Genomic DNA, 24,664 nt, shown 5'->3' with positions numbered 1-24,664 from the left:
AACCAGGGGAAAACCTCTCTGGGCCCCACGGGTCCTCCTTCCCTCTACCCCCAGCAGCTGGGTGCCAAGAAGCCCTTGCCACGTACTGCTGTGAGGACAGACAGACACTAATCTCATCTCCCCAGACCCACGAGGCCTCCAGGATCATAATCACAACGGCAGGAGCTGGCCTGGTTCCTTCCCTTTGTGTGTCTTGGGAGGGGCAGTTGCTGAGCAAACAGGGAAGGGAAATCCTGGATTCTGCCTCTCTTTTCCGCTTCATCAGCCCGTTACTCAGGCCCAAGGGCCTCTAGGGCCCACCCAGGCCTGGCTCCTTCCTGGCCCTGTGTGTGGGGAAGGGTGCTGGGGTGGTGGGTATATATCCACCCAGGGCTTGGCCTTGGTGAATTCTCAGAAAAAATAAACCCCAGTCTAGGGGCATGAACAGAGTTCACTGACCACTTATTGTGGTCCGGGCCCTGGGCTGGGCCCTGCACTTGTCAGAGCTCCCTGACACTGCCCGGTCACCCTAGGATGTCGCTATCTGGATCTCCAGTTTCCAGAGAGGAACCTGAGACTCAGGGTCGAAAAGGAGGATGTTGGCAGAGGTGGGAATCCCACCCAGACCTCTCTGACCCCCACACTGTGCTCTGAAGCTCAAGCTCACCCCTCCTCTCGGAGGAGCAGCAGGGGGAGGGGGGAGGGGCAGGGTTTGCATGGGAACTCTCCCCTTCACCTCTTCACCTCTTCTTTCTCCCCCAGAGGCCAAGACCCCCAACCGGGCAGGCAGAACTCTCCCCATGGCTGAGTTCCTGCCCCTGCTGCCTTGCGCACCCCTGCTGACCCAGGACGGTGGTGCCCAGGACTCACCTGTCCCCCCAGCCAAGTGGCAGAGCTAGCAGCCACAGGGTGGCAGGGCCCAGGGCCTGGCCTCTAAGCCCTGGAGGCTCCCAGAGGTGCCCTCCATTCAGATAACGCCAGCCAGCGATGGGGACTCACCCCCCTGCACCCCACCTTCCCAGCGCCTGCTGCTGCCGAGGACCCCAGACCTGGAGAGTTTGCCCCAGGACAGGTCAGACCTGGGTGGTGGGATGGGAAAGGGGTTCTCTCTCTCGGGACCCACAGGGTGGGTTCCCTGTGGCTGGCACTCCAGGTGGGGAGCTGAAGGTCAGTTAGAATGTGGCCTTAGCCCCACAGGGGCCTGACTGGAAGCTGTGAAATAGATGCAGAAAAAAATTGCAGCTGGGAATATGTGTTGGGATAACCAACTGAGTTCAGCTGAGCACTGCTTACTAAGACCAGAGGCGAACATTCTCTTTTGACCCGCCTGGTGTTTTTCAAACTGTGGGTCATGACCCATTTAAGGGCTGCTGCGACCGCTGCAATTGCTACACGGCAATCAACACTTTCCCCCAAACAGAATCAGGAGAGAATCGAAAATAACAGTGTTAAAAAAAAAGAAGAAGAAAATCACACACTGTGTGAGGCAGTGAACAAGTGTGGCTTCCTACAAATGTTGTGACATTACACATACAGCTGTCCCTGGTATCCATGGGGGTATTCCAAGACCCCTGCAGATACCAAACTTTGCAGATGCTTAAATCTCTTATATAGGGCTTCCCTGGTGGCGCAGTGGTTGAGAGTCCGCCTGCCGATGCAGGGGACACGGGTTCGTGCCCCGGTCCGGGAAGATCCCACATGCCGCGGAGCGGCTGGGCCCGTGAGCCATGGCCGCTGAGCCTGCGCGTCCGGACCCTGTGCTCCGCAACGGGAGAGGCCACAACAGTGAGAGGCCCACGTACCGCAAAAAACAAACAAAAAAATCTCTTATATAAAATGGTGTAGTATTTGCATATTACCTACTCACATTCTCCTGTATACTTTAAATTACCTCTTGATTACTTATAAGACCTAATGCAGTGTAAATGCTTTGTAAATGGTTGTAAATACTATGTAAATGGTTGCCAGGCAGCAAATTCAAGTTTTGCTTCCTGGAATTTTTTTTTTTATTGAAGTATAGTTGATTTACAATGTTGTGTTAGTTTTAGGTGTACAGCAATGTGATTCAGTTATACATACATACATATAGCTATTCTTTTTCAGATTCTTTTCCATTACAGGTTATTACAAGATATTGAATATTGTTCCCTGTGGTATACAGTAGGTCTTTGCTGTTTATCTATTTTATATATAGTATTAATCCCAACTCCTAATTTATCCCTCCCCAGCCCCCCAATTTTTTATACAAATATCAAATTATTATTTTGTACACCCGAAACTAATATATTATGTACCAATTTAAAAAAATGGAAGTGTAGTTAATTCACAATGTTGTGTTAGTTTCAAGTGTACCCCTCCTGGAATTAAAAAAACTTTTTTTTTTCGACCCTTGATTGGTTGAATCCACAGATGTGGAATTTGCAGATACAGAGGGCTGACCGTATTTTTAAGTGTGTACTTGGAAACCAATGTAAAAGGTATTTCCTGCTGAAACTCTTGGGGAAAAAAAAAAGTTTAAACAAAACTTCTGCATAGAAACACTACCTCTGGCACAAGGAGACAGGAACAGGGAGGTTCAAGGCTATAGGAGGAAAGAGGAAAGAACTACATTGGCCTTGAATAGAAATGTCCATTGTGGTTTCTTCCAACAATGAACATTCGATAAGAGTTAAAGTTTATGAAGTAGGGCTCTGTGTATCAACGTGGAGAAGTCTCAGAAACAATGAGGGTTGCAAAATGATACAGTAGGAGCCTAACTGTGTATCTTTTTAGAAGACATTGAATAATAGGATATATTGTTATTGGATGTATCTTGATGCAGAAAAAGGATAAAAAAATGTACAGAAAGAACACACACCAACTTCAGGGCAGGGGGTACCTTGGGGGGCAGGAACAGAAAAACGAGGGATGGGGACTTGGTAACTGTAACTGTAATCATTTATTTCTTAAAGAAAAAGGATCTGAAGCAAAAATGGCAAAATGTCCACATCTGTTGATGTCATATACGCTTGGTAGGGACCAGGATGACTCTTGCATTTTTCCTTGATTGGGAAATAAATATTCCCTAATTAAAATTTTTAAAGTATTTCAAAAGAAGAAACAGGCAAAGAGAAATACAAAGAAAGAGAACAGTGAGACAAAGGGAGGTGGTGGAGGGAAGGCCTGGCTGAGATCTGACCCTGAGATCTGACCTTGAGAGGCAGTCATGGGAAGAAGGGGGGAAGAGCTTCCCTGCAGAGGCAAAGCAAGTGCAAAGGCCTGGGGTTAGGAATGTGTCTGGGGAGTTAGAGGAACAGCAGGGAGGCTGGGTAGCTAGAGGCTGTGAGCAAGGGGGAGCCAGAGGAGAAGTAAGACTGGAGTCTTAGGCAACAAGGGGAGGACTTTGCTTTCAGCGGGACTGAGAGGTGGGGCTCCAGGAGGGCTCCAAGCCCCGAGGGCCCTGACCTGACACCAGTTCACAGGCTCCCTCTGGCTGTGTGTGGGGAACAGACTGTAGGGGCGGGATGGGAGCAGGGAGACCAGGCAGGAGGCTGTGTGATGGTCCAGGAGGGAGGATGGAGGCTGGGCCTGGGTGGGGGCAGTGGAGGAGCCGAGTTTAGATTCTGGATAGACTTTGTGGGTGGAGCCCACAGGGTCGGCTGAGAGACTGGATGTGCGTGTGAGGGAAAGAGAGGGTCAAGAAAAGCTGAAGTTTGGGGCCTACCATCCACCAAAATGGAGAAGACAGTGGGTTTTTTTGGAGGGAGGGGGTGTAGGGTGGGAGAGCCATGGGAATGGAGTTTTTTTTTCAACAGCTAGGAACAGCCTGTCCTAGAGGAGCGGGGAGCAAGTCTCTGTGCTGGGGCGTCCGTGGCCAGGAGCTGCGAGATGGGACTCCCATGTCTGTGTTCTCGGACAAGGGGTCCAGGACACCGACAGACTCAGGCAGCTGATAACTCAGGCAGCCGCTGCAGAGACAGGCGCAGGTTATGGCGTCACGGGAGGGTTGCGTCCAACAACAGTGACCTCGGCGAGGCACTTCCCATCTTTGAGGCCAGGCTTCCCCTTCTGTAAAAGGGTAGTCCCTCCACCCCCCACCCCCCCACTGTCCTGTGGGAAAGTCCTGACCACAGAGTTAGTGGGATCCCCAGGACTAGGTGACTTGCTTGAAGTCAGATAAGCGCCAGGGAGGCTGACTCTAACTCGGGCTGGCTGACGCGGGCTGGGACCAAGAGGGGTCCCCAGAAACCAAGGCGCTGGGCCCTCCGGGAGCCGACAGCGGGGGTTCAGAGATGCGGAGAGGGAGGCGGCCTAGGGCCCCACCCGCTTTCCGCCAGCTGCGTACCCACAGCCGCAACCCCTCCGTTTCCCCGAATCTCCATCCCACCGCCAGCTCCACCCCACCTCTCAGGTTCCGCCCCGGGTGTGGGGGGGTGCCGAGAGCCCCCACCCCGGGGCCTCACTGGGCCTCCTTTCCCGCTACCAGGGGAGCGGGTCGGGCCTGTGCCCAAGCCTCTAGCTGCCATGGCGGTGTCGTGTTTTAATCAAGTCTGTGTTTTTCTCCTGTCTTTCCCCCTCCCCGGTCCACTTCTCTGTCTCTCTCCTTAGAGCCTCTGTCTGTTTCTCCTCCTCTCTCTTGCTCTCTCCGTGCTCTGGCGTCCCAGCCGCCCCTCTCCATCCCTGTCTCGCTCTTCCTGCCCCAGCGCCCCGTCCCTCCCTCTCTAATTCTCCCTCTCGCGTCTCCCTGTGGCCTCGCTCTGTCCCCGCCGTCCCTCCCTCGCCTTGGCCAGCCCCCCGTGGGTCTCCCTCTCGCTCTTCTCACCTCCCGCTCTCCCGCCTCCCTGCGGCCCCTCTCTCCCTCCAGGTATCTGACTCTCTCCATCTAGGCCCCGCCGCCCTCCCCGCCTCGGCCGGTCCCTCCCCTCCCCCCTCCCTCCCGCGGGCGGGGGGCGGTGCTGTGACGCGACGGGGCGGGGGCAGGAAGCGGGAGCTGACGCTGCGGCTGCCTCCCGCGGCCCCGGCCTTTTGTGCGGGCGGCGGGCTGCGGGCGGCGGGCTGCGGGCGGCGGGCTGCGGGCGGCGGGCTGCGGGCGGCGGGGTCGGGTGCGGGCGGCGGCCGAAGAAGGCGAGGCGGCTGCCCAGCGGGGACGCTCAGCCGGGCCCGGCCCTGCCCTGCGGCTGGGCGCGCCCACCGCTCCGCATCCATGTTCGAGTGAGGACCGCGGCGGGGGCGGGGGAGGTTCGGGAGAAGGTCGGGGGGGAGGGGGCTCCGCGGGCTCGGCTAGGGGTGGCGCGGCAGCGGCCGAGATCCGGGAGCTTGTGCACCGGGGGCCGGCCAGGGGGAGGGGAGGGAGGCGTTGGGGGCCCATGGGTGCGCTCGGGGATGGGCCCTGACGGCGGGGAGGCCCCCGGGGCCGGTTCGTTGGCTTGGCGGGGCTTTGGCTGGGGGACCCGGCCTTCCTGGAGCGCCCGGGCCTCCTTCGCCTCTGCCTGGGAGGCGAGGGGTGTGCGCGAGGCTGACCCAGGTCTTCGGGCCTGCGGTCGAGGCAGGACGCAGACGAGCCCCCTCCGGCCGGGCCCCCAGGTCACGGAGCCCGGGGCAAGCCCGGGAGCAGCCTCTCCCGGTCTGGGCCCCCTCCCGCCTTTGTGATCTGTTGCTGGGCCCGGGGCTGCTCGGATGGGGGCTGTTGCGTGGCTGGCCGGCCGACCGCGTGCGTGAGATCCTCTGGGGTCGTGGGCACGGAATTGACCTACTCTCTGTCTGGGCCCAGAGTATATTTTAGATTTTGCATTGTAGGTGTCTTGGAAGTGTGTACGCGTGTTTGTGTTCCTAGCGGGCAGGCAGCTGTGATCCTCTTTGGCTCCGTGTGTGTGTGTGATTTACCTCGAATTCCATCTGTGGCTCCATGTGTTTCTGTAAGCTCCCTGCGTGTGTCTGATTGTGACTGTAGTGTGGGTCTGGGGCTTTGTGTGTGTGGCTGTGACCTTCCGTGGCTGTGTGTGTGTGTAATGTATCTCATCCCGTCAGACCTATGCATGTCTGATTGTGACTTTGGAGTGTGTGTACATGTGTCTAAGTCTCCTGGTGTGCAGGCAGCTGTGATCCTCCTTGGCTGTGTGCGTGTGTGTGAATTTAGCTGGGATACCGTCTGTGGCTCCATGTGTTTCTGTAAGCTGCCTGTGTGTTCAGTTGTGACTTTGTAGTGTGTGTGTGCATGTGTCAGGGGCTCTTTGTTTGCTGCTATGACCCTTTGCCTCTGTGTGCTTATAATTTGCCTCTGAACCTGTTAGCTCTGTGTGCAAATGTAAGTCACCTGTGTGTGTCCATGTGTGACATTATTGTGTGTCTGGGGTCGTTGAGTATGACTGAAACCCTCTGGGGTTGTACCTTTTATTTATTTCTGGTTCCATCTTTGTGTGAAAGTTCCTGTGTGTGTCGCTTCATGACATTGTTGTACGTGCCTGGGCTTCCATGTGAGCAGCTGGGACCCTCCGGGGCTTTGTGTGAGTGAGAGAGAGACCCCTTGTGGCTCACAGTGAGCCTGGGACCCTCCCTCCTGAGACCTTGGCTGTACCCTTGGCTCTCCGGAGCAATAATCGTAACTGATGCTGTTCCGCTGTTAAAGTTTATAAAGCATGTCCCATGCGTGATTTCAGTACCTGGCCACTGTGTTGTCGAGATGTGTCCACGACCTCCCGGGGCTGCCTTTTCCCCAAGTCCTTCATGGCTGTGTGAGTGTCGGGGCTCTCCTGTCAGTCAGCAACAGCAGCTGACATGTCCATTCCTTGCCACGTAAGAGCAGGTCTTTGCTCTGGCTTCCCCTCCAGATGGGGAATGCCATGAGAGCTGAGCTGACCCTAGACTTCATTTACCTGGGTTGTGCACGTGTTAGCTGGGGTCCCCTGTGACTGTTCTTTCACTGTGTGGCCCTCTCTGTAACTGTGGGAATGTTACTTGCTTTCAAGTGTCCTCTGAGACTTTCTTGTGCCCGTATGTGTGAAGTGTGTGAAGGTACCTGGGACGTTGCACGGTTTTCTGTTTCTGTGACCCTCTGCAGCTGCGTGTGTGTTGTGCATGCGTGCACGCGCATGCGTGTGTAACTCCGGGACTTTGTGTGTGGCCGTGGCGTCCTTGTGTGTGACTGTGCTGAGACTGTGGCTTTGTGTGTGACTGTAATATACCTGTGATACTACTGCAGGGTGTATGGGGGGTGAGGGGTAGGGGAGGCTTCTTACAACTGTGGGGAACTGCAGTTTGCCTGTGACAGTGGCTGTGTGTGAGCCACGTCGAGGTTCCCTTTTGTGCACACCTGTGTAGGCCTCTGCCCCTCTCTGACCGGAGGGAGTTGTTGGCCTCTTTAGGCCCGGGAAACCGGAGGTGAGGTGTCTGCAGTGACAAAACCCCATTCTCTTCCAAGTCCCTGAGCCATGTCACCGTGTCGGGCTCCTCCCTTCCCTCTGCTGCAGCCTGCCTGGTTGGGCAGCCTCCGGGCTGTCAGGCTTGAGCACTTCCTCTTTGTCCTGCCAAGGAGCGAGATCTGGGGGCGCAGGCTGGGCCCTGTCTGTGTGTGTCGGACTTGTCTGCAGGCGCCTTCCCTAGACCTGAGGCTGCAGGAGAGTAGGATAGGTGGAGGAGGGGTCTGCATTTCGGGCTAGAGAGGCTGGAAGATGAGGCAGGGGAGGAATGTGGTCACCCCTCCTTTAAACCCTTCCCGAGCTCACCAGGGCCGTCAGGGTGAAGCCCGAACACCTGCTCAGGGCCCAGAGGGCCTGCAGGTGGGTCTGTGGCCTCCTGTCCTCCTTCCCCAGCCCCGCTGGCCACCTCGCTCCTCCTCAGACCTGTCAAACTCAGTCCTGTGCCGGAACTCACCGTTCCTGCCCCTAAAACAGTCTTCCCTGGCCCCTTGCCAGATCTGCTCCTTGTCCTTTGGGCTCAGCTCAAGTGGTCCCTGCACACCAACCCACTTAGCCCTCCTTATCTCCGTGGTCCTCAAACTTGAACATGCATTAGAGTCTCCTGGGCCCCACCCACACTTCCTGATTCGGGAGGGAGGTCTGCGGTAGATTCCAGACTCTGCATTTCTGACAGCTTCCAGGGACTGCTGGCGCCGCCCCTGTGCGCAGCGCTGCCTCACAGCACTGACCAGTGTCTGAGATCATCATCCTTATTTACATGATCTCTTATTGATCGTCTCTGTTCCCCCATCAGAATGTCAGGTCCCTGCGGGCAGCTGTTGGGTCTGTCTTGCCCACTTCTGTGTCCCCAGTGCCTGGTGCAGGGCGGGTGCTCCGTGTGCACTTTGACTGGGGTTGGCGTCCGTTTGGGCTCCAAATACCAGGCTGAGGTGTTTGTGCAGGGGTCAGCGTGGCACCTCGGCAGCAAGTGCTCTGGGGTGGCAGCAGGGCTGCGTGTTCCATCTTAGCCCGACAGTCCCTACTCAGCCAGAGCACCTTCCAGGTGATGGGCTCTGTGTATGTATGTCCTATAGACAACCCTGGGAGGTGGATACTGCTGTTATCCCCATTATACTCAAGAAGAAACTGAGGCACAGAAAGGTTCAGGCACTTGTCCAAGGTCACAGGGAAGTGGTCCAGCTGAGATCTGCAGCAGCCTCAGCCTGCGGAGGGTTGGGCCAGTGGTACACTTGGTGGAATCCAAGTTTGGAGGGTGGGGGGCACGGGGTGGGGTCAATCGCTCATTCAGTCTACAGGGGCAAAAGCTTGCGGAGCACCTGCTGTGCGCCAGGCCTCATTCTAGGCAATGGGGTGCAGCTGGGAACAAAACCCCCTTCCCCTGTGCAGTGCACCTCCTGGTGTGGGAGGATTTGAAAGGCGCAGGGGAGAGAAGAGGGAGGGGGCTCGGGGGCTCGGGAGAGGGGATGTGGTTTATATGGCGGGGCGAGGGGAGGTATCTTGGAGAACTGGCCCCTGAGCAGAGGCGGTAAGGACCTTGCCTTCACCTGGAGTGGAATGCAGGGGGAGAGGACTAAGCCAGGAGGTCCCTGACCTGAGCAGCGAGGAGGCTGCTGCGATGTCCAGGAGCGGGGAGCATGGAGGCTGGGCCAGGCCGCTGGAGCAGGGGGAGGTGGGCCGAATAGAAATAATGGAGATAGATTTTAGAGCCGGACCATGTGGGACTTGCTAATAGAGTAAAAATGAGGGGTGAGTAGGAAAGAAGGAGACGCTTAGGTTTTTAGCTCCAGCCACTGAGTGGAAAGTGGTCCTTCAATAAATATTGATGGTATGAATGAGTTAATAAGTTAATTTTAAGACCAGCAGGCATTACTGAGAGCTCGCTATGTGCCAGGCTCTGTTAGAAGCCCTTTACGTGTACTGATTTGTTTAACCCTCCAGACAACTAGAAGAGGACATGCATTTCTCACCCTTGGATTACAGATGAACTGACCGAGGCCTGGGGAGCTAGGGGGCCTGCTCTGGGTCACATGGCTAGGAAGTGGAGCAGGGTGGGTAGGTGGGGATCGATGGGCTGTCCCCCCACGCCGGCCTGTCCCCCCACCCCAGCCTGTTTTTCCCCACAATGCCCCTCTTCCTGTTGCCCCAGCACCACCCCGCACTCTGGCCGGAGCACGCCAAGCAGCTCCCCATCTCTCCGTAAGCGGCTTCAGCTCTTGCCGCCAAGCCGACCCCCACCTGAGCCGGAACCGGGTACCATGGTGGAGAAGGGGTCAGATAGCTCCTCAGAGAAGGGTGGGGTGCCTGGGGCACCCAGCACCCAGAGCCTGGGCAGCCGGAACTTCATCCGCAACAGCAAGGTCAGTTGGTGCAAGCCCAGGTGGGGTGGGGGGAGCAGTGGGGGGAGGGGTGGGAGGGCAGGGGCATCCCGAGGCTCATTCTGACTCCATTCCTTTCTCTTACAGAAGATGCAGAGCTGGTACAGTGTGAGTATCGGGGCAGGGGGCCTTGCTGGAAGGATGAGAGGGAGGGGGACAGGTGCTGGGCCAGGGGCCCCTGGCTGCAGTAGTCATGGAGTGGGTGCTGGGGTCAGCAGACCTGGGGGTCACATCCTATGCTGCTACTTACATGCTCTGTGACCTTGAGTGAGTTGCTTAACCTCTCTGGGTTTCTCTCTCCTTGAGAAACAGTTCTGACCTTACTAGACTGAAGGGAACATTCACTGAGAGTCAGTGGTACTGGTGGGTACGTGGTACGGGACCTGGCTTAGGTAGCAATCAGTAAATGGCTCTCGTTATGGTTACTCTTGTGTTAACAGGCAGTAGGAGCCAGAGGTGAGCTAGACACTGAAACCTCAGAGAGGCTCCTCCCAGGCTGAGGAGACTGAGGGGTGCTGGGAGCTTTGGGGGACAGAATTAGGGGTGTGGCCCCCTGTCCCGGTTCTCACCTCCCAAACTTCCCCCAGATGCTGAGCCCCACGTACAAGCAGCGGAATGAGGACTTCCGTAAACTGTTCAGCAAGCTCCCTGAAGCCGAACGCCTCATTGTGGGTGAGTCCCTGCCAGCCAGACCCGGGGCTCCCAGCTCTGCCCTCCTGACCCTCCCGCATATGCCGGCCCAGCGGCCAGGACAGCCGTGTGACTCGGGTGTCTGCCCGTCTCTCCCCTCGGCCGCCTCAGATTACTCCTGTGCCTTGCAGCGCGAGATCCTCCTCCAGGGCCGCCTCTATCTCTCCGAGAACTGGATCTGCTTCTACAGCAACATCTTCCGCTGGGAGACGACAGTGAGCTGACCGACCTGGGACGAGGAGGGGCCCCAGGGCGGGCAGGGCCCTGGCCCCTTCTGACTTGTCTTTTGTCCTCAGATTTCCATCCAGTTGAAGGAAGTGACGTGTCTGAAGAAGGAAAAGACGGCCAAGTTGATCCCCAACGCCATCCAGATCTGCACGGAGAATGAGAAGGTTAACGAGAGGACCAGCAGACAGGGGCCCCGGGCTCCCCGATCTTCACCGGCTCCTCTCTCCTCCCCACCACCCAGAGCCCTGTTGACTCAGCAACCAGCTTCTCTCATCTTCCCTTTCTCTTTATTCTCCCAGCCCCAGCATGGGCTCCTGCAGTCTCTGACCCGGACTCCTGCACCTGCTCCTGTCTCAGGCCCTGCAGTCTGTCCCCTGACACAGCTGTTCAGGGATAGTATTAACAGAAAAATTCTATCAGCTCAGAGGCCTCCTCCACTGGGAAGCCTTCCCTGATGCTCCATGTATCATGATTGTTGCCTCAGGGTCCATCCAAGAGGGCTGCCTCACACCAGTGGCCCAGACAGGACTGGAGAAGGAAATGGGGCGGGAAGACTTCAAGCAGACTTCCCTTTGTGTTTTCTTGGCCAAAAGGGGATCCGTTGGCCACCCACTGTGGGCACAGGAGACTGGGAATGTGCCTTGGGCTTCCCGCAAGCAGCCCAGCCAGTTTGGGCTGTGAGCTCTGGACTGTGAGCCCTGGGGCCAGGGCCGGGGGCCATCTCCTTATCGTGGTGACTCCAGGGTCATCCAGTGCTGGGCTGGGCACAGGACAGATATTCTGTGGAATGAGTGAAGGGATGAATGATTACATACATCAGCATGGAGAGCCGGGAACAGGGTGCAGCGGGTGGAGCTTCCTCCTCCCTCCAGCCTTGTCTCTCCCCCAGGGCTCACACACCTCTCTCTTCTGCAGCATTTCTTCACCTCCTTTGGGGCCCGAGATCGCTGCTTCCTCCTCATCTTCCGTCTCTGGCAGAACGCACTGCTTGAAAAGGTGGGCCTGGGCGAATCCTGGGCAGGGGGGCTAGGGGGAGGGCTGCAGTGGGGGGACCATGGAGCCAGAGATACCAGGACTCGGGGAACTGGAGGACCCCTCCAGCTCTTCTCCATGGGCACCAGACCCAATGTGCCTGCAGCTCTTCCGTAGGCCCCCACGGGGGGCCGCCACGGTCTCCGGTGCCACACCCTGCCCATGAGAAATGCGTACTCACAACCGCTTAGTCACCACCTGCAAATCAGAAATTCTCCGAAGACGGGGAGGTTTTTGGTAAAGCAAAACTTGACTTGAGCTGACATGGTTTACAGTCCCTATCAGTACTGTCTAACAGTTTTGTGCTGTGCTGTCGGTATGGTAGCCACCGGCCACACTTGCCTGTTGAACTCTGGAAACGTGGCTAGTGTGACTGCGGATCTGCATTTTTAATTTAATTTCAGTTTTAATTAATTTAAACTTAAAACACCACGTGTGCTTCTTGTATAACAAAGGTCTGTATTTATCTCAACTAATGGGACTTTTCATATGTTTGAGGACCAAAAAATAATAATGTGAATGACTGGGGTAAACCTTAAATATAGTTGTGACTCAGTATAATATTATAGTATCCAGTACAGAATATACCAGTGATCCTCAAACTCCGTAGTTTCAGGAATCCTTTGCACTCTTTAAAATAATTGTAGACTCCAAAGGGCTTCTGTTTAAGTAGAGTATATCTATCAATATATACTGTATTAGAAATTGAAACTGGGAAAAAAGTTTTTAAAGTGTTCAGAGTTTGAGAAAGGAACAGAAGAAGGGCAGGTTTGGGAGAGGTAGTGGTGCAGTGGGTCAGTGGGAAGGCCTCCCACGGAGAGTAAGTTGTTCAGTGTGTCTTTTTTATTTCTTTAATTTCTTGGCCTCGCTGCGTGGCATGTGGCATCCTAGTTCCCCAACCAGGGATCGAACCCGCGCCCCCCTGCAGTGGAAGCACAGAGGCTTAACCACTGGACCACCAGGGAAGTCCTGAAACTGGGAAATTTTTAAACACAAGATACACAAACACGCATTACATTAGCCACCAGAACAATGATAAGGTCACATAGTCTCTGGAAAACTCCACTGTACACTCATGAGAGAATAAAAGTGAAAAAGGCAAGTGACATGCTACTAGTAACACTTACCATACTTATGAAAATAATTTTGCCCTCATGGATTCCCTAAAAGCGTCCAGGGGATGCCCAGAAATCCTTGGACCACGCTTTGAGAACCTCGGGTATACACTGTACTTACTGGATCCTAAATATAATATAGATATTTTTAGTGCTGTATTATAGTGTAGGCAGTGTATTATCTTTCTTAAATCCCCAAATTGCTTAATTTTGAATCGAGTCTTACCCCGAAGATTCTGAGTAAGGGATTTCAGACATTTACTTTTCACATTCTGATAGTCTACTATGGGCCAGCCCTGAGTGGGCTCTCCTGGAATGCCCACTGTGGTTGCATGAGTTTATGTGGCATGCATTCAGCTGCAAGTAGCTGAAAACCCAGCCAGACGATGGTTTAAACAAACAGACACTGAATTACTTCAGATGATAATAATAATAATAATAATAGCTAACACTTAACAGAGCTATTGGGTGCAAGGGACTGTTCTGAGCTCTCCATGAATTAACTTATTTAATCATCACAGCCACCCTTCAAGGCAGTGTGGTTAGTATCTTTATTTCACCAGTGAAGCACAGAGGGAAAGCCTTGCCCATGGGCACATATGCCTTTCTGTGGCAGAGCTGGGATTCTGACCCATTACAGTCAGGCTCCGGAGTCCACTTAATCACACTGATGCCCATGTAACAAGAGGTCTGGAGGCAGGCAATCCAGGGTAGATTTGAGGGCTCCCTATGTCATCCAGGACCCAAGCTCTTGTCCATCTTTCCACACCATCGTCCTTCTGCATATTGATGTTTTGTCCACATGCTTGTTGCCTCATGGTTGCAGGTGGCTGCTACAGCTCCAGATGTCATGCCCTCAGTTAAGTGTCCCAAACATGAAAGAAGAAAGGGATGGATGGAAAGTGGGCATTCCTTTATCAGGAAGGGAAAGCCTCCTTTAGCAGACTTCTCCTTGTATTTCTTTGGCTAAGACTTGGTCACGTGATCACCCTTGGTTGCACAGGAAGCTGGGTGTGTGGCAAAGGAAAAATGAGTTGATGTAAGCGAGTTATAATTCCCTGGGGCTGGGGAAGATTTTCACCCCAAACAAATCAGGGTTCTGCTGGCAGGAAGGGATGGTGGATAGATGTCAGGTAGGCATCACACAGTGGCTGCTACCGCTGGCTTGTAGCACCTCAGAAGGCCCCAACCCACTCCTCCAGCAGGGCTGAACTCACTTCCTGTCTTCAGGGGCAGCTCCAGCTGTGGCCATCCTCAGGGGCGAGAGCACTGGAGCAGGAGCCCGAGGGAGGGACAGTGCAGTGTCAAAGTCTCCAAGGAGGACAAGGGCAGCCAGACTGCTGGGGATGGAGTTCAGCCCCGTCACCGAGTGCGAGTCACTGAACCCCGTTGGTCAGATGGGGACCGTCCCTCCTTCACAGCACCGGAGCTGGGCCTAGAATAGAGCTTGGAAATGTCAGCTCGTGGGAGGCAGTGCAGTCCAGTGGTTAGCTCCAGGGCTAGACCAGCCCCCTGGGATCACATCTCAACACAGCCACTTCCTAATTGGATGACATTACCCACCTCTGTGCCTCAGTGTCATTATCTTAAAATGATGACAATATTAGCACCTACTTTACAGAATGGTTTTGAAGACTTGTTGAGTTAGCATGCATAAAGGGTTAGAAGAATGCCTGGCACATGGTAACAACTCAGTGGATGTCAGCTGCTGGTACTGCTACTGTTATTACTATTAGATCTCATCAGCATCATCCAGCCACTCCAGCCATGGGTAGCTTCTGAGGACACCTGGGAAAGTAGTTGGGGGCAGGACAGCATGGCAGGTGGGAGCATTGGCTCTGGAGTCTGGCTGGCTCTGAACCCCAGAGCTGACCTCAAGCACGAGTTCTCCACCCTGGGCCTCATATTCTCTGTAAAACTGGGAACTTTAACCTGTAGCTGTGGAAGTATTGTGAGGACCTAAGGGAGAACTCCTGAGCACGCTGGTTCCTATGCGATGGGGTGCCGAGTGCGATTGGCAGAGGTCTGGGATGGGAGGTCATGCTCCCCCTTGTGGACACCAGGGGAACTGCTGAGGCTGAGGGCTGGTGGGCGCGGGTGGAAGGGCTCTGGCCCTGATAAGGTGGAGGCCAACCTAACGTCCTGCCTGCCCAGACGCTGAGTCCCCGAGAGCTCTGGCACCTGGTGCATCAGTGCTACGGCTCAGAGCTGGGCCTCACCAGCGAGGATGAAGACTATGTCTGCCCCTTGCAGCTGAATGGTCTAGGGTGAGTCGGTAGCTGGAGGCTGGTTCCGGGGGTCGGGAGGAGACAGCAGGGGCTGCGTGCAGAGCTCCTGGAGTCCTGGGTGGACTGAGGCGGGGGTACAAAGTCCGGGAGACCAGGAGGGTGTGTGGGTGTCTCAAAGATGCAGCGGTCTTACTCCCTCTCTTTCTCTGTAGGAGCCCCAAGGAAGTGGGAGATGTAATCGCCCTGAGCGACATCACCTCCTCAGGGGCAGCTGACCACAGCCAGGAGCCAAGCCCAGCAGGTTCGCGCCGTGGCCGCATCACCCCCAGCCTTTCCCGGGCCAGCAGTGACGCAGACCATGGGGTGAGCGGGCACGTGGAGAAGCGAGGACGGTGCTGGGTGGTGCCGGGGAGAGAGAGGGACAGACTGACAGATTGAGGGGGGACGGGGGGAATGGATAGAGAAGAGGTAGGTGGAGGGGTAGGTGAGGGGATGGATGGAGGGATGGGATGGAGCTGGGAAGATGGGCAAGGAGACTAGGCACAGGTAGGGAAAGAGGGAGACAGGCAAAGATGGGGCAGGTAGATAGATGGGAAGCGGGAGAGACAGAAGAGCCGATAGAGGGCTGGCTGGCTGGATGAGGTCGGATACAAACAGATAAGGCATGGACAGGACAGGCGTAAGAAAGCTCATGGCCCAGGCATCCAGGACAGGCCTGGCTGAGAGGCTGAGAGGAGTCCTCGTCTGGGTGGCCCCAGGGCCCCCTGTAGCTCAGCGAAGAGCTACACGTGACCTCCCCGGCACTGGTTCTCCTACAGTCTCGAAGGCTTCTGGTGGATGTGGGTCTACAAGGGGCCCTTAGGCTGGGACAAGGCTGGATTAAGCTTTTCTCTGCAGGCAGAGGAAGACAAGGAGGAGCAGACAGACAGCCAGCCAGACGCCTCCTCCAGCCAGACAGTGACCCCGGTGGCCGAACCCGCGAGCTCAGAGCCCGCCCCACCTGACGGGCCCGCCTCCCTGGGCCCCTTGGATCTGCTGCCCAGTGAGGAGCTGTTGACAGACACGAGTAACTCCTCCTCATCCACGGGGGAGGAAGGTGAGGCAGGTGGCCGATTCGTTTGCTTTGGGTACACGTGACAAACCTCACTCACTCACACGGGCTGCACCGAGGGATTCGCTGGCTCGTGGGACTGAAAAGTCCACGGAGTAGGCAGCTAAGGTAAGGCGTTTAAATGGTGTTGTTAGAAATCTGTCCGTATTTAGCTCTGCTTTGCAGACAGCTTAGCAGGGTGGATAGGAGTATAGGCTCTGAAGCCAGGATTGGCTCAAATCCTGGCCACGCTGCTTCCTAGCTGTGTGACTTGGGCAAATTATTCAACCTCTCTGAGCCTCATTTTCCTCATCTAAAAATTTTCCTCACCTGGGGTTAGCAATAATACTACCCACTTCATAGTGTTGTCATTGAGAGAATTAAATGTCTTAACACAGGTAAAGTGTTTGGGCCAGTTAGTAAGTGTTGGCTGTTATTATATCATCATCATCATTTCCATTTTCTCTGTGCCAACTTTATTCTCAGATAGCTTCTACTCTTGTGGCAGAAAGAGCCCCAGCCCTGCCCCAGACAAGCCTAGCAGAGAGAAAGCATGGTTCTCCCACTGGCTGCACCAAAAGCTCTAGGGTTGGCTCTGACTGGAGAGCAAGCCCACCCCTGAGCCCCTCACTGTGGCTGATGGCCTGGCTTGGGACACACACACACCCCTATCCGCCCACCCCTGAGCCAATCACTGGGGCCGAAAGCTCAAGCTAATGGGCAGGCCCACCCCTGTCATCACTGGGACCGCAGGTGCGTGAGCCTAGGCGTGTGCTCCGCCTTGAACCCATGGTGGTAGCTCTGATTGTCTGGGCTTGGGGCACACGCCCACCCTGTGGTGGAGGGGGGCTGAGTAGCTCCGTGTCTGTGTCCGCTCTGGTCCAGGAGGACGGGGCTGCCCAGGCACCCCACAAGGCCTGGGAGTGGGGAGGAGCGGTCACTCAGAGGGAAACTGAGGAACGCAGGCAGCCTCATCCCCTGTCCTTCTCTGTCGCCCAGCCGACCTGGCGGCCCTCCTTCCCGACCTCTCCGGTCGCCTCCTCATCAACTCCGTCTTCCACGTGGGTGCCGAGCGGCTCCAGCAGATGCTCTTCTCAGACTCGCCCTTCCTGCAGGGCTTCCTGCAGCAGTGCAAGTTCACAGGTCAGGGGCCGAGGTGACCAAGGTACACGGGAGGGGGTGAGGAGGGGCAGGCCAGGAGCCGGGCAGGCACTGCTGTGCAGATCAGGTGTGGCAGGCTGGGGAGTTAAAAGCAGCGTCTGTGAGGCCAGAGGGGCTCCGCCTCTTACCAGCTGAGTGGACTTGGGCCAGGTGCGGACCCTCTCTGTGCCTCGGTTTCTTCTGTGTGATGCGGGTGTGATACTAGTTACCTGCCTTGTCAGGGTATCATGAGAACTAAATGAGTTAATACTAGAAAAGTGCCTAGAACAGTAGCAGACAGTAAGCATTTAATAAATACAAGTTAATGAGCACTCTGTCAGGCCCGTGCAGAGACCGGGACAGATGAATTCCGGAATCTAGTGAGAACAGCAGTAAACAGATACTCAGGCAGATAAGGGTGTATGTCAGAGAGGTGGCTGTGGTCTGGGGGGTGTTAGGAAAGGCTGCTGGAAGGATGTGACGTTGAAACTAAGGCCTGAAGGAGGAACTTTCTTAGGGAAAGTGGAGGAGGTGGGAGAGAGGAGTCCAGGAGCCCAGCAGGGTACCTGCAAAGATCCTGAGGCTGGAGGCTGGCACTGGGAGAAGCCGCCTGCGGCTGGGCCCCTGTGGCCAGGTGTGGAGAGGGGAAGCCACAGCACCAGCAGAGGCAGAAGGGCTGAGCAGGGGACTAGCAGGGAGCTCGGGAGGCTGCAAAAGAGATTCAAGTTGGGGAGGGCCTACTCAGATGGTAGTTTTCTCTGTTTTTTTCTTCTGTACTGATATAAACGAACCACGTAGAATCCCCTGCAGAATGAGTAAGACTATGCCTTGTGTTGGGGGCACTCGAGTCCCGCAAAACTATGCTTATGTCCTGGAGAGACTGGCACATGAGACTGAGGAGCTCAGACTCTGTCTGGCAGTACTGGGGAGCCATGGAGTGTTGTAGACAGGTAAGGGGCAGGGTCAGGCTTGGCTTTAAGAAGCTACCGCTGGACCAGGGGTAGAGACGGAGGCCAGGAGCTCAGGGGGAGGCTGAAGAGCGGCCCTGGACAGACAAGGATGGGCTGCACTAGGACAGTGCTCAGGCGGTCAGTGAATAGACGGGGAGGGAGTGTCCAGGACGAGGCTCAGGGCTCTGCAGGAAGCCTGGAGGACAGTGGGGCGAGGAGGGATGTGTTTGAGGAGATGCGGAGGCCAGTGGGTGTAAGGGGCCCTGGGGACTTCCAGGGGAAGGTGTTCAAGAGGTGGCAGGACCCTAGGTCTGAGGCTCAGGGGAGAAGCCAGGACTGGTAAGGAGAGGAGACTGGGGCTGCAGGAGTAGAGGAGGTGGCCCAGGAGGGCTGAGAAGTGTAGGCAGGAGAGAGGTCCCAGCTCTGAGGATCATCAACGTGTGAAGTTTTGGGCGTCCAGAGGGAAGATGGGGCAGACACCGGGGTGGGGGCAGGGAGGAGGCGCAGGTTTGGAGGCAAGTCTCCAGAGAACTGGAACCTTCCAGAAAGGCTGAGTCTCCTACAGCCTGTGGGCAAAGGACTGGAGAGTGGTGTCTTCACTCTGCCCCTCCATCCTCCAGACGTGACCTTGAGCCCCTGGAGCGGGGACAGCAAGTGCCATCAGCGCCGAGTGCTGACCTACACCATTCCCATCAGCAACCCGCTGGGGCCCAAGAGCGCCTCTGTGGTGGAGACACAGGTGTGCCAGGCAGGGTGGCCAGCGGGTGGGGCGGCCGGGGGCCAGGGTGGGGGGCATGGCGCTGACTCCCTGTTCCTCCCCTGGCCCCGCAGACGCTGTTCCGGCGCGGCCCGCAGGCAGGCGGGTGTGTGGTGGACTCAGAGGTGCTGACGCAGGGCATCCCTTACCAAGACTACTTCTACACTGCCCACCGCTACTGCATCCTGGGCCTTGCCCGGAACAAGGCCCGCCTCCGGTGAGCAGTGGCCCAGCCCCTCCACCTGACCCCTGGTGGTCCCAGGGCCCCTGCCCCAGTCTCCCCACCCCGAGTCAGCTGCAGAATGCTCGTTGCCATCGTGGCAGGCGAGCAGAAGTCAGGAACACCCCGAGGTGTTTGGCCTGAGCCACCAGAAGGATGGAGCCGCCATTGACTGGGAGGGGAGGGTGGGGAGGGGCAGGTTTGGGGGAAGATTGGAGCCCAGCTTGGGACTTGCTGAGATGTCTCTCAGAAGCCCGTGTGGAGTTGGACGCGGCAGCAAGATGGAAGGGGTTTGAGGGTGAGGTGTAGGCTAGGATGGCAGTCTGGGTGGGCAGTGCTGGGGCAGCGCCGAAGGCGGGAGACCTGCCAAGGTAGCGGGTGTGGACAGAGAAGGGGCTGCGGGCTGAGTGGGGTGGTGAGTGGGGATCACAGGGAACCCTTGGGGGGTGTCTGTTTTGTCTGTGGGTGACAAGGGGCCCTCTCTGAATCAGGGGAGGAAAGGCTGCCCCCGGGAATGGGACAGCAAGGCTGGAGTCAGACCCTGACCCCCTCACCCCTTTCCCGACCCCAGAGTGTCCTCCGAGATCCGCTATCGGAAGCAGCCCTGGAGCCTTGTGAAGTCTCTCATTGAGAAGAACTCGTGGAGCGGCATCGAAGATTACTTCCACCACCTGGGTAGGGGACAGGGGTCCGGCCAGGGCCACAGACAGGGTCGGGGCCTGGCCGGGTGCAGACATACAGGGTCCTCTCTCGTGTCTGCAGAGCGAGAGCTCGCCAAGGCCGAGAAGCTGTCTCTGGAGGAAGGCGGGAAGGATGCACGCGGGCTGCTGTCCGGCCTGCGCAGGCGGAAGCGGCCCCTGAGCTGGAGGGGCCACGGTGACGGGCCGCAGCACCCGGACCCTGACCCCTGCACCCGGGTTGGCATGCACCCCTCAGGTGAGTTCCGTCAGGCCTGGGGTGGGGGGGGCGGGGGAGGAGCTGGGGATCTGGGTGGGGTGAGCCCGTCCATCTGGGTGGGGATGAGTCTGTCTGACTCCGAGTTGCTCCCCCGCAGGCTCCCTCAGCTCCCGCTTCTCAGAACCATCCGTGGACCAGGGCCCCGGGGCAGGCATCCCCAGCGCCCTGTTTCTCATCAGCATTGTGTGAGTAAGGGGGCCGGGCCTGGGGGTCAGACAGGCCTGGATCTGCACCCTGGCTGTGTGAGCTTGGGCAAGTGCTTGGCCTCTCTGGGTCTCTGCTTACGTGAGAGCACGGGCTCCCCACCCCATAGCAAGGATTAAAGGAGGTGACGTTTGAGATGCGCCCAGCAGGGCTCCTCACATGGTGTACTGCTCAGTCTGCCATGGCGAGGTCATCCCTGCAGGGAGAGGGAAGCCTCGGGGCTCTGGCAGGGGTCAGAGGGGCCAGACCGCGCCCCCAGGGCTGGAGGAGCAGGCCCCCGAGGGAGCCGGAATTGGGTGAACCAGGAGAGGTGTGCAAAAGGAGCAATGGCACTTACACTTCATTCAGGTTTTATGTGCCCAGCCCTGAGCTGTGTGATGCGAGGGACACAGTAGCGACCAGCAGCCCTGGGGGGAGACAGACCTGGCACCAGACCAGAGGGATGGGGTGGTGATGGAGGAAACATGGGCGGAGGGGACAGGGAAGCCTTCGGAGGCCAGTGAAGGCTTCCTCCAGGCTGGACAGGTAGACCGTCAGGGAAGGCTTCCCAGGAAAGCAGAGGACTCTGAGCTGAGACCCCACGGGGATTAGGCGGGGAGACCGACATGCACAGAGGCCAGGGCTAGGGGCACGGTGCTCTGAGGAAATGGAGATGAGATCCATGCTCCCCGCAGACCCTGGGCAGTGAGGGATCGGCCACACGTTCAGCCTCTCTGGGCCTCAGTTTGCCAATAACAGCAGTCCAGTGAGGTGCTGTGCGGTGCGCCCAGCTCAGGGCTGCCGGGGTTGGGGGGTGGCCGGGACCGGCTGGGCAGCTCTCATCTCTTTGTCTCCCCCTCTGTGCCTCCTCAGGATCTGTGTGAGGTAGGGTCCTGCGTCCTGCCCTCCCCTCATCTGTGTCTCACCCTCAGCTTCAGCCCCTTGTCTTCACTCCGTGCCCCCAGCTCCCCCAGCGAGGTGGCCTGGAGCAGCAGTTGAGGGCTCGGGCATCACACAGGCCTGGGTTTGAACCCTGACTTTGCCGAGTATGGACTGTGTGACCCTAGGCATGTCATTCACCCTGTCTGAGTCTTAGTTTCCTCCTCTGAAAAGAGAGCTAATCGTGGCACCCCTTCAAGGTGTGGTCACGTGGGTGACCCCCCACTTGTGGGAGCGTTGGTATCCTGACCTCTGACCTCTGACCCCTCCCCCCAGCCTCATCGTCCTCATTGCCCTCAACGTCCTCCTCTTTTACCGCCTCTGGTCCCTGGAGAGGACAGCCCACACTTTCGAGTCCTGGCACAGTCTGGCCCTGGCCAAGGGGTGAGTGGGTAGCCCCAGGGAGCTGGGAGCTTGGGGAGGTCAGGGGAGGCCCAGATCCCACTCAGGCCCTGTATCCTCCACAGCAAGTTCCCCCAGACGGCCACGGAGTGGGCGGAGATCCTGGCCCTGCAGAAGCAGTTCCACAGCGTCGAGGTGCACAAGTGGAGGCAGATCCTGCGGGCTTCTGTGGAGCTCCTGGACGAGGTGCGGCTCTGGGCTGCGGGATCCTGCATGCAAACCCCAAGATGCGGCATGGGCACCCGGGCCTCACTTCCCTTCTTTGTTAAATGAGAAAAGCCGTTCATAGTCCCTGCCTCCCAGGGTTGCTGGAAAAATCAGTGGGATGGGAAGAAAGTCCAGGGATGTCTGACTTCAGGCACGGCTCGATCCAGCCACTCAGTAGTAAGAATCAGTCTCTCTCACCTGGTCTTGACTCTGCCCACCCCCAGGGTTGCCTTTGTTTGGGGCATCCTAGGATGACCAGTACGGTACCTACAGTTCCAGGGTAACATCCAAAGGTCACATTCCCATCCCTGAACCAGTCATAGTGGCCAGGGATAAGGCTTGGTCACTGAACCCCTCCCCGCCTATGAGGTGACTAAGGGGTCACGTGAGGGTGGGAAAGAGGTTCTCCAGAGGTTATTGGGATCTCATCTCCAGAAGGGGTTGCCCCAGACAACCACTGCAATTCGCTGGCGGCATCGACTCAGATGGCCAGGTTCAAATTCTGACCTGTGACCTCGTGCAGGTGACTTCACCACTGGGGCCTTGGCTTCCTCCTCTGTAAACGGGATGATAATCGATGTTACCTCAAGGGCTGCTGTGAGGATTAAAGGAGTTAGCATCTGAGTAGTGCCCAGCTCATGCAAACACCTCACCTGCATTCACTGTTGTTAGTGAGATCCCGCAAAGCAGGTGCTCAGTAAATGTGGTGGGGGGAGGCGTCAGCACAGACGCCGGGCGCTGGGGAGCATCTGGCATCGGCTGGGTGCCGGAGGGCATCACAGCCCACGTTGCTGGGTGATGGTGAAAATCGTTCCTGGTCACTATGGGCTGGAATGCTGAGGCTCACCTTTAGGGGCCTCGCTGCACCCTGAAATCACGCTCAGAGGGAGATGCTCATGCAGGAAAGGGCTGTGCAGGACAGGGGAGAGGGATCATTGAGGCTGGGCTCCCGTCGCTCAGAGAGAGGGAGGTCAGGGCCTTCCCATCCTCAGTTCAATTCTGCTGATTTTCCTCTCAAACTGCCAAGGGCATGGGATTGACTGCACAAATTACTACTAACGGCAGACACCAATTGAGCCGTGCTGTTCTAAGAGCTAAGATGACCAACTGATTTTGTTTCTCATGGCCAGGCTCCAAGGGGGGGTGCTCTTGTCACCCCCCATCTAATAGACAGGAACGTCGAGGTAGAGGCATTCCCAGGGTCGCACGGCAGGCAGTAAGAATAGCTAATGTGTACCCAGCACCTCCTGTGTGCCAGGTCCTAGGTGTCCACCCGTCAGATCCCTGAATTAATCCTGTGAAGCACGTATGTTACTGACCCACGTTTCAGCTGAGGGACCTGGGACAGTTAAGGGACTTGCCCAAGGTTACCCAGTAAGTAGCAGAGCCAGGACTTGAACCCAGGCCACCTGGGCCCCTTCCACCTGCTGCCTATGAGAAGTGAAACTGGGTGCAGAATGGCTGGGGTGCAGAGGCACAGGCTGACCTTGGCCTCTCTGGACCTTCCCCGGTTCCTCAGCTGCGGCATGTTGGGGGGTGCGTCACCCTTCCCAGCACTCATCCCCCACCCTGCCCACCTCTTCCCCCAGATGAAGTTCTCGCTGGAGAAGCTGCATCAAGGCATCACCATCTCAGACCCTCCCTTCGACTCCCAGCCACGGTCCGACGACAGCTTCTCCTGAGGATATCTGGCCACTCGGCCGTCTCCCCAAATGGACAGATGGACACAGAGGCTCGGTGGCCACTGCTGGCTCGGTGTGAGCGCCGGGAACCTCCCGCCCACCCCTCCCAGTGGCCCGGCCAGGGGCCACGCAGACATGGGGACCACAGAACCGAGATGCACTTTAGACCAGCGTGTGAGTCCAGCTGCCATCGCCTGCCCCGCCAGGGCACTGGCCCGGCCTTCGGCAGGCCCCCCACTAACTTATTGTGCTCGGCTGGGGTTATGGGGGGCACCTCCCGGGGTGCACGATTCCCTCAGCTCTGGGTTTAATGTATTATATTTATTTGGGGCTGACAGAGCCCCAATAAAGGGTTGGAAATGGCTGTGGTTGTGCCTGCGGGGCCCTGGGGGTGGGTGGGAGCCTCCTGTCACACTCAGATCCCGCTGTGGTAGGAGGGGCGTACCACCCCTTTTCTGGGGCCACAGTCACTGACGCGACCTGGAATCCCTGAGCATCTTTCACAAGCTTTGCACCATCAGGGTCCAGTGTGGGGTCTGTGAGGACAGACTGGTGGCTGGTGGCTTGGTTCAGTCCTACCTCTGATACTTAGTGGGCATGTCACCTGGAGCAGGTCAACCTCTCTGAGCTTCGGCTTCTTCTTCTTTACAGTGAGCATAAGAATAGTCCCTGTTGGGGACTTCCCTGGCGGCCCAGTGGTTAGGACTCTGCGCTTCCACTGCAAGGGGGTGTGGGTTTGATCCCCGGTCAGGGAACTGAGATCCTGCATGCCGTGCTGCAAAAAAAAAAAGAATAGCACCCGTCTCCCAGGGTTGTCAGAAGTGAGTCGTTCTCCCGGAGGGCTCTTTAAAAAGCAGAAGGCAGGACCCCACCCTCAGTTTCCGACTCAGCAAGTCTGGGGCGAGTCTGCTGAGCTCCTGCACTTCCAACAAGTTCCCAGGTGACGCTGATGCTCCAGGGACCCCACTTTGAGAACCGCTTTATTAAGGTTTCAAGGAGTTAATAAAGGTGGCTACTTATAACAGGATCTGCACAGAGTAAGTATTCAATAAACGTTACTATTATGGCAGAAAGATTGAGGGGAGAAAAAAGTGAG

At 56.9% G+C, this 24,664-nt stretch overlaps 1 protein-coding gene across 1 annotated transcript; it reads left to right on the top strand.

Moving 5' to 3' along the window:
- The first annotated feature begins 5,015 nt into the window (after nt 1-5,015).
- GRAMD1A (GRAM domain containing 1A) lies at nt 5,016-23,932 on the top strand. The gene is made up of 19 exons (XM_032614454.1): nt 5,016-5,169; nt 9,520-9,730; nt 9,836-9,856; nt 10,336-10,420; nt 10,550-10,653; nt 10,735-10,830; nt 11,582-11,662; nt 14,968-15,080; nt 15,254-15,404; nt 15,939-16,137; nt 17,131-17,274; nt 18,842-18,960; nt 19,053-19,195; nt 19,770-19,873; nt 19,961-20,134; nt 20,253-20,340; nt 21,554-21,661; nt 21,745-21,865; nt 23,476-23,932. The coding sequence occupies exons 1-19, from the start codon at nt 5,162-5,164 to the stop codon at nt 23,566-23,568; spliced, it is 2,163 nt and encodes a 720-aa protein (XP_032470345.1). The 5' UTR covers nt 5,016-5,161; the 3' UTR covers nt 23,569-23,932.
- Nucleotides 23,933-24,664: the final 732 nt, after the last annotated feature.

This window comes from Phocoena sinus, chromosome 19 (assembly GCF_008692025.1).
Source record: "Phocoena sinus isolate mPhoSin1 chromosome 19, mPhoSin1.pri, whole genome shotgun sequence".
Lineage (NCBI taxonomy): Eukaryota > Metazoa > Chordata > Mammalia > Artiodactyla > Phocoenidae > Phocoena > Phocoena sinus.
The sequence above is the reverse complement of the archived record's forward strand: the minus strand, read 5'-3'. Positions and strand labels throughout refer to the sequence as shown.